General features: G+C 36.7%; 1 protein-coding gene across 4 annotated transcripts in view; it reads left to right on the top strand.

The window, feature by feature from the left end:
* DNAH5 (dynein axonemal heavy chain 5) overlaps positions 1–12,561 on the top strand; it is a 420,121-nt gene that overhangs the window by 211,420 nt on the left and 196,140 nt on the right. For all 4 annotated transcript variants that reach the window (XR_011966270.1, XM_072605437.1, XM_072605436.1 and 1 more), the window contains exons 22-24: positions 4,656–4,789; positions 10,693–10,894; positions 11,577–11,812. Coding sequence is in view for 3 of the 4 variants with exons in the window: in XM_072605437.1 (XP_072461538.1) it covers positions 4,656–4,789; positions 10,693–10,894; positions 11,577–11,812 (572 nt within the window). In the remaining variant the exon portion in view is untranslated. The remainder of the gene's footprint in view (positions 1–4,655; positions 4,790–10,692; positions 10,895–11,576; positions 11,813–12,561) is intronic.

Genomic DNA, 12,561 nt, shown 5'->3' with positions numbered 1-12,561 from the left:
ATCATTGAGAGAATATAGAGAGAAGAAAAGATTCAAGACAGAACCTTATAGGTTACCCAAGCTTAGAGGGAGCAATAGTAGTAAAATAGGCAAAATATGTAGGAAGAGAGCCAGAAAAGAGCATTGTCTTAGAAGTCAAGAGGAGAGAATATACAGGAGGTGGTGGGGCAGTGAGGTGGCACAGTGGATAGAGTGGTGTGTCTGGAGTCAGGAAGACTCATTTGTTTACTTATTTACATCATTTACTAGCGTAGTGACCCTGGGAAAGTCACTTAAACCTGTTTGCCTCAGTTTCCTCATTTGTAAAATGAGCTAGAAATGGAAATGGCAAATCACTCCAGTATCTTTGTCAAGGTAACCCCAACGGGGGTCATGAGAGTCAGACATGACTGAAAAATTACTGAACTGAACACAGGAGGTGGTAGTGGTTGACCCTTTCAAAAACCTGTAGGGATGGCAAGGAGGATGAGAACTGAGAAAAGGCAACTAGATTTAGCATTTAAGAGATCAGTCCCAGGAAAGTGCTGGGGTCAGAAGATAACTTACAAAAAGTCTAAGAAATGAGTGGGAGATGAGTTTGGCAGTGAAGAGGATGGTCACATGAGAATATTACAAAGTCAAGACAAGGTTTTCTTTTTAAGAATGAGATATTCTTGGACATGTTCATATGGAAAAACTGAAGAATTGAAGGGGAAGAATGATCAAGAGAACATTCTTATAGAGGACGTGTGTCAGGAACAGGATCAAGGACTTAAGGAGAAGTCTTAGAAGTGATGAAGAGAAAGATCATCTCTTCCTCAATGACTAGAACTAAGGAGAGGACTTGATTTTATACAGAAGTTGCTAGGTGTAATAAAAGGGAAATAGGCCAGTTCTTGGTGGATGGCTTTGATTTTTTCCAGTGAAAATGTACTTTAGGTCATTTGTAAATGCGAGTCACAGTGAAAGACTGAGAAAAGAAGAAAGGCTTTGGAACAGTCTCTATGGGCCAATCAGTAGAAAACCAGTCAGGGAAAAATAGGATGATTATAATGCAGCAGTGACGACTGAGAGACAAATTAACTTGAATTTATATCAGAAACAGGCAGCCTATTTGCATGATATCCTTCAGTAGCACAGGAGTAAGAGGGAAAGGGAAGATGGTTGAGGTCATCCAGAACCAAGGATTAGCAAAATGTGCGTGGTAGTAGAACAAGAAGTAAAAGGAAGTCAAGGTGGAGGACAAGACGTGATTGAACTTGGTACTTATAGAGGCAGGAGAATAATGAGGTGAGTGTCAGGTAACAAGGTAGTGGGCTGAGAGGACAAGGCAAAGTAGAGAAGACTGGACATTTTAGAAAGGTATAGGTTTAGGAATGAGAAAGAAAGATAGAACAATTTTGATGACAGGAGAATTCTAGAGTTCAAGAATATGCAGGTGGATTTGGGTTAGTAGGTTAATTAAAAGATAATCTTATCTTCTCTGCTAACACACAAACACACATAAATGGAGTAAAGTTGCATGTCATGGCAGATGAAGAGATTGACAATGGTGGTTTAAGGAAAGAGGAAAATCCTGGAGAAAGAAGGGAGAATGACCTGGAAGTTAGTTAGTTACAAATTATAGGAGCAAAGATCTGAAAAAGGTGAGATACAGCAATGGAATAAATCTCAAATGAAGGGAAGTTAGAGATGATGGTGGTAGAAAGAAGACTTATTATTGGTAGTGGAAAGCAAGGACTTTACTAACTCCTCTTTCTGTCCTGGTGTGTGTGTGTGTGTGTGTGTGTGTGTGTGTGCATGCATGTGCACACGTGCACACACACATGAGAGGGGTGTCACCAAATGGAGTCGATGGGCAGGTGATTAGATAAGAGGTGTCCTCATGATAAATCAGGTTGTTATGAGAAAGAGGATGGAGTGTGGGAGGAAGTGATTTAGGATAAGGGGAGTTTGTGATTGTAGAGCTGAGTTTTAGATGGTTTTCTTTACAGCTTTGGTTTTTGTTATATATTTTTTCCTCAAACATAGGGTAGATGGGGAATGGCGAAGAGTTCATATCACACACCTGAGTCAGATAGTATCTGGTGATTGGTTGTTCATAGGTCAGAATAGAGTCACACAGCACTAATTCCATGGTCTTTAGAGTCTCATGGGATGGACAGAATAATAACAAAACATCTGTCAATGTTAATTACATCTTGTAGGGCTTAGTGATAAAAGCCTCCTTTGCATTACCTTTGACTCTTCTCAGTGCATCTTTGATGCTTTTTTGTCTTCCACTCCTTTGATCATGGATCCAAATTTGTCATTTCTACCTCATTTTATCACAAGATTCAGTATCGGAGACTTGAGTTGCTTCTCTCTATATGTATCTATCTGCATAAAATCCTCATATGCATGATCACTTCCCCCATGTAACTGTTGGTTTTTCATGTTTAAATCTTTGCCTTCATTTCTGGTTCATACTGCCCCCACTCATGGCTAGTGCATTTGTGAGAGAATGTGCCCTACATTGATGGCAGGAATATTCTATTTCAGTTTTTCTCCTTATGCTGATTCTTTAGATGTCTTTACTTTCACCTACATGTGTCATCTGGCTAAGTAACAAGAACCACAACAATAACAAAAACAGGAAGCCCCATCAACAGGGGCTTGTGAGTGATGATTTTAAGTGAATGTGGGCCTCTAGAGAACTTTGGACTTGGAGAACCTAATTGGAGTGTCCTTTGTGGAAGAGAAGCTATTGGAACTGCCTTCAGCTTAGGTGCTAGCTCCTTTGGGAAGTTTCCCATGATTCTAAGCCCCATACGGGTCTATTCCCCAGAAGGTAATAAAGTTCTTGGAAGCAGAAACTCCTTTGTTTTTAACCTTGTCTCCTCATCGCAGTTCTGAACACAGTTCCTGTCCAATCCAATTGCAGTTCCTCTAGTTCGGGCCCTTATCTCTTTTTGCTAAGCACAGAACACCTTTTTGGTGCTCTACACCACTGGGGTCAAACTCAAATACAGTTAAGTGAACAGAACCAGGAGAACGTTGTACACAATAACTGTAATATTGTTGAAGAACTGTGAATGACTTAGCTATTTTCAGCAATAAAATGATCTGAGACAATCCCAAAGGACTAATGAAGCATTCTATCCACCTCCAGAGAAGGCACTGATATTGATTGAATAAAGACTAAAATATGCTATTTTTCACTTTCATTCTTTTTCTTTTACTTGACTCTTATTGCTCAAAATGACTAATATGGAAATGTTTTACATGATTGCATATGTATAACATATCTGATTGCTTACTGTCTAAGGGAGAGGGGTAAGAGGGAGGAGGAAAGGAGAGAGAAATAGAATTAGCAGCTCAAAACTTAAAAAAAGATGTTAAAAAATTAAGATGTTAAAAAGTTAAAAGTTAAAAGATGTTAAAAAATTCTTTTAACAAAAATTTAACTGTGGAAAAAGTAAAATATATTATTAAAAATACCCTAAAATACAAAGAAGTGTGTATATGGATCTATGCAGCCACATATTATTTACTTGAAAAACTGCATATTTATATATCTATGTTTTATTGTATATTTATTTATTTTATTAAATACTCCCCAATGACATTTTAATATCTGGTTCCTGAGATACTTGGGGAGGGACCTATATTTGACACCTCTGCTTTACATCTTTTTGTTGTTCCATTGTTTCAGTCCTGACCAGCTCTGTGACCCCATTTGGGGTTTCTTGGCAAAGGTACTGGAGTGGTTTGTCATTTCCTTCTCCACCTCATTTTACAGATGAGGAAACTGAGGCAAGCAAAGTTAAGTTACTTGCCCAGGGCTACATAGCTTATAAGTGTCTGAGGTCAGATTTGAACTCAAGACAATGAGTCTGTCTGATTCTAAGCCCTGTGCTATATTCATTACAAGACCTAGCTGCCCCTGCTTTACGCTACTGGCTATGTAGTCTCCTTAAAGCAAAAATCCCATTTCTTACTGAACAGTTTTAAATTCCAAAGACCTCTTCCTGTAGTCTACTTGGCAGCCAAAGTGGCCTGGTCTCTGTATGGCTGTTTCATTTTACTCTCTCCTTTTTTAATGCTCTCTCTCTCTCATGTTTGGAATTCCTCTCTCTCCCTCCCTCCGTCCACCTCCCTTTCCCTCCCCTCTTCCACACTCCTCATCTCTATTGGTCTTCTATGAAATCTCCTCTGACTCTCTAAGTGAAAGTGATCTAGCTTTCCTAAAGTCTGTCACAGCATTTTCCCCTTTCATACTCTGCCTCATATTAAATTTATGTATATCTTGTATCTTTATTGGAATGTAAGCTCCTTGAAAGTAGAAAGGATATTATTTTTCATTTTTGTGTCCTCAGCGCCTCATGTTGTATTTTGCATAAAGGAGGAAAATTAGAAACATTTGTTGATTTTGTTGAATTGTTGAAATTATCTTTTAATTACTTAAATTTCCTTTGATTTATACTTTCTTAATATTTCAACAATATGAAAACTGGGAAAGACAGAATTTTACTATGTTTATGGATTCCCAGCATTCAGTCTTATAAGAGTGAAAGAAGATTAATTGTGAAGTATTATTACCGCAGACTGTTATTTTAGTTATGACCCAAAGAGGTGCTTAGAATTTATTTTAACTGGAGCTTTATCTTATTATAACTATGAACTTTTCCCTTTAGATACCATTGAAATGGCATCTGTCAACTTACCAATTCCTGTTCAAAGTAAGAACTATTACAAGAGTATTTCTGACAACAAAGAGATTGTTAAATTGGTCTCTGTACTTAGCACAATCATCAACTCTACCAAAAAGGTACGTCAATAGTGTATGCTCTCTGAGACTTGAGTCACAGAGCTCTTTGGTGACTGAAGGTTGAACCTTTCAATCAACTAACCTTTATTAAGCGCCTCCTGTGTGCTAGGAGCCAAGCTAGGTACTACTGGATAAGTATAGAAATCCAAAAATGAGACAGACCAAAGGCCCTAAACAACTTGGAGTGGGACAGAATGAAGACAAGAGAGACTGTCTGGTAGATTATGTTCACAAGAAAATAAATAAAAATGTATCCAAAACAAACAAACACAAAATAATTTTGAAGGGGGCTTTAGCAACTGAAGAAATCAGAAAAGGCCTCTTGAAAGTGTAGGAATTTGAGCTAAGGCTTGAAAGAAACTAATTAGATATTTCAAGAGGCAGAGGAGGGGAGAGAAAACATTGCAAGCTACTTAAGAATCGTGACTTTTTTTTGGCCTTCCTTTGTATCTCTAGGGATTAATACAGTGCCTGGCACGTGGCAGCTATTTAACAAATGCTCCTTGATGGAATAAATTCATTTCAATACATAATACAACAAGTTATGGTATTACTAATATATTGACTCCAGAACTAATTCTTAAGAGTGCAGATATGAGAAAACAGCACAAAACGTACTATAACTTTGCTATACTAAAAGTCCCAGTTTCCAAAATCATATTCAAATTATTACCTCTTCACAAAGGATGTTTCACTTTGCAAAATTATTATCCATCCAACAGTCACCTCTCTCTCTACATTTGAAATAGGATTTAATTTATACACCGTATCACAATAAGAATAAGAACTTGCCACCCCAGTCTCCAGCACATAAGTTTTGCATAGCCTGGTCTTGAGAGAAGCCAGCAATAATTCCATGGAAGATAGCCATCAGTAGTAATAGAAAATGTCATGGATGTTTAGGTGCTAAGAGAGGGGACTGAAGAGCATCCTCTCACTCTGTAGCTGTCTTTGCTCACTGGTAAGTGGGTGCTGTTAGGAGAGGTAGATAGAGGGGAGTGATCTAAGATTCCCAAAAGGCACCTCTCTCTCCTTCTTAATCCAGGGCACTATAAATTTTCTAAGAAACGTTTATTAATTTTTTTTACGTGTAAAATGAGGACATTGAAGATGATTGTCCCTCTGATCCCTTCCAAATATAGAGCTATGATACTATGACCTTCTTTAAGTCCAGGAGATTGTTGATTTACTCCAGCTTAAAAAATTTTCTCTGTTTACTACTTTGGAATATCTCCTTGAACTGGCCAAGGTATAATCTAGCATATTAGCTTGACAAGATTTGGGATTTTCACCCCACAGGGGCATTGTTGGAACTCTTTTACATCTCTGATCTTTGTTTGAAAGGCTGATTGTGTCCCCACTTTTCCTATATTGTCCTTCCCCAAACTTCTAATGCCACAGCTAACATCAAATAGTATGTTTTATGTATTTAAGGAACTTTTATGTAAGGAGGGTGGAGATAACATAATAATGAAAGAAGAGTGAAAGGGTAGACAATAAAAGTTTGTTAGAAATAATAACAGCTAAAACTATATTCTTCTAACTACAAAAGCAGGAATAGCTTTCCCTTCTTAGACTCTTGTCTCTTCTGAATCCTACCTTGTGGGAAGGACGATAAGTGATTTCTAATCAGATATTCAGTTACTGAGTACCAGTCTTTCTGAATTTTTGCCAGGGGATGTGCGGAGGGGTGGGAGGGAACGAAGGTGGGGAAGAAAAAGGTAGCAAGATTTTGTGAGCTGCTTCCTGGGGAACTTCTCCAACTTTTCCCATGTTGAACCCTTCCTTGAAACAATGAAAAATAGTTAATAAAAACCAATCAAAGCCCTTCTGATGGTATATGTAAAAGTCTTTACCCATGGTTCCTTCTCCTTCCCTTGAAGCAGGAGGTATATTTCATTATGCCTTTCCTTGGACTAAGATCGGTCATTAAAGTTATTCATAATCCAGCTTCCTTTTATGGTTCCTTTAATTTTCATTGTTATAGTTACTGAGTATGTTATTTTCTTTGTTCTGCTTGTTCAACTATCCATCACTTCATATGTATTTTCCTATATTTCTATGAATTCTAATGCTTATTATTTCTTATTGGAAAATCGTATTCCCTCATAGCCATATGCCACAGCCGTTATATAATAGATGGGCACTCAATTAATTATTGTTTGTTATCACAAGAAATACTGCACTAAATTCTTTGATACATATCTTTGCACTCAAGTTAAGTAGCTAGAGAAATATGGTCAAGACTGTGGAAGCATTAGAAGGGATCTCCACTATTAAGGAACTTAGAATTTCATTAGAGAGAAAAGATGATCACATGACATGATCAAACAATGTTTATGGAAGGCTTGTGTGGCAAAGGTACACAGAACAGATTGGAGGAGATAAAATCAGATCTTCCTCCCCATTCTTGACTCCTTTGCTTATGTGCTCAGTAGTCTGATTGAATCAAAGCATACCGATTACTTAGTCATTTTTGTTGTGTAGTTCCACTAGTTTAACTACTTCATAACTCCATCAATAGTACATCAACTTGTCTATCTTATCTCTTCTCTTGAAAGCCAAGCCATCCCTGCTCTTGCTTTCATTCTTTCTCAAGTATTATGTGCCTTCCACAAAGTAACAGTAATGAATAGAACTTATTTTAAACGCAACTTTAACTACTGACAAGTACTTTCCTAATAATAACTCTAATGAAGTAGCTATTGTAAATATTCTTATCACCATTTTGCAGATGAGGAAACTGAGGCTCAGAGAACTTAAGTGGGCTGCTCAGGGTCTCAAATCTAATATATCTGAGATGGGTGCCTGGCATACCTCCTAAATAGCTGACTGGCAATGATGCATAATTTCAGTGATCATTCTTTACCTTTTAACTAGACTACAGATTAAGAATGAAAAATGAGTGAATTTAGTGTTTACCATGAGATAAGCAGCAGGACGGGGAGGGATTTGATCAAATTTCACTGCCAGTGGATAGTATCTGTGTAGGACAGAAACCCAAATAGTGCATCCCATAGACTCATGGATGTATGGCACCTCATCAGGCAAACCAACTGTTTTTAAAGGGTAGACAATATCAATAGGAGTCAGTTTGAGGTTTGTACTAGGACTTAGAAAACCTAGGATTCGATTTGGTTCTATACACTTACTATCGGTCAATGAGAGATTTGATCTGGCTCAGCATTAATTTCAGTATATGTAAAATGGGGATAGCATCAGTATTGCGTACGTCAGAGCTGTTGTGAGCTAAGTTCTTTATCAACTTTAAAGCTGTACATGCACATGAACTTTTATCATCATCGCTATCATCGTTATCATCATCGCCTAGTGAATGCTGAAGAACATTTCTGCGTTCAGAAAACTTGCAGTGGGAACACCAAACCCGCTAACACTTCCAGAAGCCAACTTAAGTTTATTGTACTTGGTTCATTTTCAGAGTTGTTGCTAATATTTTATCAGAAAGTTATTGATGGTTTAATATGTGGGAGATAAAAAAGCTTTACTACTTTCTGAAATTTTAAAAATTGCATTTCAGAGTATTTTTTATTATGGATTTATTTTTTCTGAAATTACGCAAAAATGAAAAAGATTTGAACTTTATAAAATAATTTTATCAACACATTTTCATGCAAATCTGTTATTTGAGTATATCATTATCTTAGTACAAACTCATGACTATATCTGCTGAATTTTGAATGTCCATAGAATCGTAGTGTGTTGGGGCTGGCACAGACATTAGACATATAATGAAGTTTTTCTCTTCTCTCCATGACTACCCCTTGCCCCGCCCATTACCTGCCATCATGAAGAGACAGGCCTAATGCCAGTTCTTTCTTAGTTCTGGTTTGATGTAGGATGAAATGAGGCACTCATAAGTCATTTAACAATTAATAAAAAAGAGATTTATTTTGCCCTAACACATTAAGGATATTTAATAAGGATACAGGGGTGCTTATCTTCAGTGTTGGTGATGGGGCCTCAGTTGCCTCCTACTGGAAACATATTTGGTTACTATTAACTAATCAGCATTTATTAGGTACCTTTTACATGATAGGCACTAAGTGCTAGAGATACAAAAAATGGCAAAAAACGTCCCTGTCCTCAAGGAACTTACAGTTTAATGTTAACATGACCTTAGGGCAGGACATGATGACTTGAGTGATTTCAGACACCCCCGCAAGGCTGGGAGGTAGGTTCAAGCTCTTTGTGACTGGGACTATATTAAATCAAGGATCAAGTTGTCCTGATCTATATCTTGCCACTGGACCCAGATGGCTCTGGAGAACCTTGTGTAGTCTTCCCTCACTTAAATCCAATTCACTTGCAAGTCATGGCATCATCTTCCTGATGTCATGATCCTATTCAAGAACAAAGGACAAAAATAACATTTAATGCCTTAGGTGACCAAGAAGCTGGATCAATTGATGGATTTGTTTACTTTTTAGGGAAAACTAATTCCTATTGTTAGATGATAGAAAACATGGTCTGGGCCTCCAAGATGCTATGTTAGGAAAACTCTCTTCAGGTTGAAGCCCCTCCTTCTTTTGAGGCCTACCTTGAGTGTCAGTCCTCCTTGAGCCCTCCTCATCCCTCCAACTCAAAAGTGATATCTCTCCCTTCACATTTCTCTTAGTACTTTGCCTAGACTACTTTTTTTTTATACTAAAACTATTATGTTCTCTTTTATCAAAACTATTCGTTAAATTATGGTTCCCATTATTAAATTTTCAGATCTGTGAAAACAGGTTCTGTATTAAGTGCTGCCTTCCTAGGTGTGTAACTGAATTAAATTCAATCTAGTGGAACCCCCTAATTTTACAGTTGAGGATATTGGGTCCAGAGAGTTAAAATTAGAACTAGTGCTCTGGATTCCCAGTCTAAAATTCATCTTGTTATTATTTGCTGTTGCCAGTTGTTTCAGTCCTGTCTGGCTGTCTGTGACTAGATTATGGGTTTTTCTTGGCAAAGATACTGGGGTAGTTTGCCATTTCCTTCTCCAGTTTATTTTATAGCTAAGAAACTGAGGCAAACAGGGTTGTGACTTGTCCAGGGTCACACAGCTAGTAAGTGTCTGAGGCCGGATTTGAACTCAGGAAGATGAAGCTTCCTGATTCCAAGCCTAGTGCTCTATCCACTGCACCATGTAACTGCCCCTTAATGTTCGTTCTGCTGCACTACAAAAAATCTCCCATTTTGGGGTTTTCATAGCAAAGATAAGCAATAAATGTTTTTCATTAAAATGAAATTGTTTCAAGTTTTGAATTATCTAAAAATAAGCCACTACTTATTAGTAGAGATATCAATTATATCTTCTTGTTCCTATTTCCTACTATAATATGGAGGAAGACCAGAGTTCAAATGCAGGCTCAGACATTTAAAAGCTGTATGACCCTGTGCAAGTCCCTTAAACGTAATTGTTTACCTCAGTTTCCTTACCTTAAATAAAGGTAATAATAGCACATACCTCTCAGGGTTGTGGAAATCAAATGAGTTAAGAATTGTAAAGCACTGATCACAATACTTGGTAGGTAGTAAGTGTTACATAAATGTTATTTATAATACTATAATATGAATTTATTCTGACCATTGCTGCTTAGAGGCAATTAGGTGTCACATGGTTTAGGGGGCACTTGGCCTAAAATTTGGAAGACCTGAATTCAAACCTTCCCTCAGACACTAGCTGTGTGACTATGAGCAAGCTGCTTAACCTCTGTTAGCCTCGACTGTAAAATGGGGATAATAACAAATAAATAAATAAATGGGGATAATAATAACTTACCTTCCTGCTGTGTTATGAGGATCAAACAAGGTAATGTTTTTAAGGTATTTAGCCCAGCACTTGGCACACAGGAGGCACTTAAAAAATATTTGTTTCCTTTCTTTGTTTCTTTCTATTTCAGGAAGTTATTTCATCTCTCGATTGTTTCAAACGTTACCATCATATATGGCAAAAGGAGAAAGAAGACACTATTATGGAATTTTTAAGCAAAAACCCCTCACTTTCTGAATTTGAATCTCAGATCCTTTATTTCCGAGACTTAGAGCAGGAAATTAATGCCGAACCTGAATATATCTGCGTAGGAGCTATTGCATTATACACAGGTAGGTAAACCTTCTTTTAGATATTCTTAGAAATTCAACAAATATTTTTTATCTCTTCATCTCTAGATTACTATTTCTGAGGGCTTGGGTTTTCTTAAAGATTGACTTTCCTTTTATGAAACTCAAGCATAAGGATCTAGGTTGTAGGTGTTTATTTATTCCCCTTCTACTCAATCAGCTTTCTGAGAATGTGTAGAGATATAATGAATGCTTTGCTGCTATGCACTGAAAATGAATGCTTATTTAGAGAAAGAGAACACATCTGATGTATTTGGTATTAAAATTGAGCTTTTTCAAAAAATAAAGACATAAAAAAACCTTGGAGGTTTATCTGCAAAGGCAATGGATATTTGATGTACAGTTTTTAGTCTTTGACAATGTGCTTTGGGTCCTTATAAGGCCAAATATTATAAAAATATATAAATGAATAATTTTAAGGAGAGAAATATTTTTAGTCTGAATTCTTGAGAGCAAAAGAACTGAAAGACATAAACCTACTATACTTCCATATATTTTTGGGTATCTATAGGACACAGAAGAAAAGAAAGAGGAAGAAAGGAAAGGGAAAGAAGTTTCTGTAAATGCCAAGTGTGACTGTATATTAAATAGACTTTTTGTGGTTATATTTGATAACTGCTGTTCCAACTCATCCAAAATGTATTGTGAATCTTACATTTTATAGCTGACCTGAAGATAGCATTGACTGCAGAAACCAAGGCCTGGATGGTTGATATAGGCCGTCATTGTAACAAGAAATACAAAAGTGAGATGGAGAATGTTTTTACTTTGGTTGAAGAGCTCAATAAAAAATTAAATCGCCAGATTAAAGACTTGGATGATATCAGAATAGCAATGGCTGCACTTAAAGAAATCAGAGAGCAGCAAATTCCCATAGACTTTCAAGTTGGCCCTATTGAGGTAACTAACAGGAATAAGAATTTGTTAAAGCATATCCATGAAGCCATTTATTTGATTCTCAATAGTTTTGGGTTAATTTGATCTGAATAGATGAAAATTGCCCTTTTTATGCTTATGAACAAAAGAGACACAACACATAAACAGCATAAATGAGATTTGAGGGAAAACTATGTTTAGTGGCTAACTATAGATTAATTTATATACTTTTAAGAAACAAAAACCAATCTCATTATATTAGATTATAATTAAATCTTTAATGATAACAGACTTTATCCCAACAAATCTAATAGTTTACAATTCCCTCTAGTAAAAGATATTATTTTTCTATAGTTGTTTTTTAGGGATATGAAAATAATAGCTACGGTTATGTGTGTGTGTGTGTGTGTGTGTGTGTGTGTGTGTGTGTGTATGTGTGTGCGTGTATACCTTGATGAAGATCTTTTATCAAAAGTGAGCTCCAGGAACCATTTTTTTAAATTAAAGCAAGAAAAATTTAGCAATTATCATATAATTTAGTGACACTAGACTTACCATCAGCTACATTATTGACTTCCTCTAATGACCACGATGGGCGCTATCTCACAATTCCTGAATCCTACTTTGGGGAAGTATCCTGACAGAGATTTCTGATTTTCCTCTTTCTTAGTTCCTTTAAACCCTGAAACAATCAATAGCATAAATCTCTAAAGTGGACTAGAGAATCTCCTAAGACATTGGATGCCTTGCAGTGTGAACTAATTGGCAAAATA

Source organism: Notamacropus eugenii, chromosome 4 (genome assembly GCF_028372415.1).
Source record: "Notamacropus eugenii isolate mMacEug1 chromosome 4, mMacEug1.pri_v2, whole genome shotgun sequence".
Taxonomy (NCBI): domain Eukaryota; kingdom Metazoa; phylum Chordata; class Mammalia; order Diprotodontia; family Macropodidae; genus Notamacropus; species Notamacropus eugenii.
Note: the sequence above shows the minus strand (reverse complement) of the source record. Positions and strands in the feature narration are given on the sequence as shown.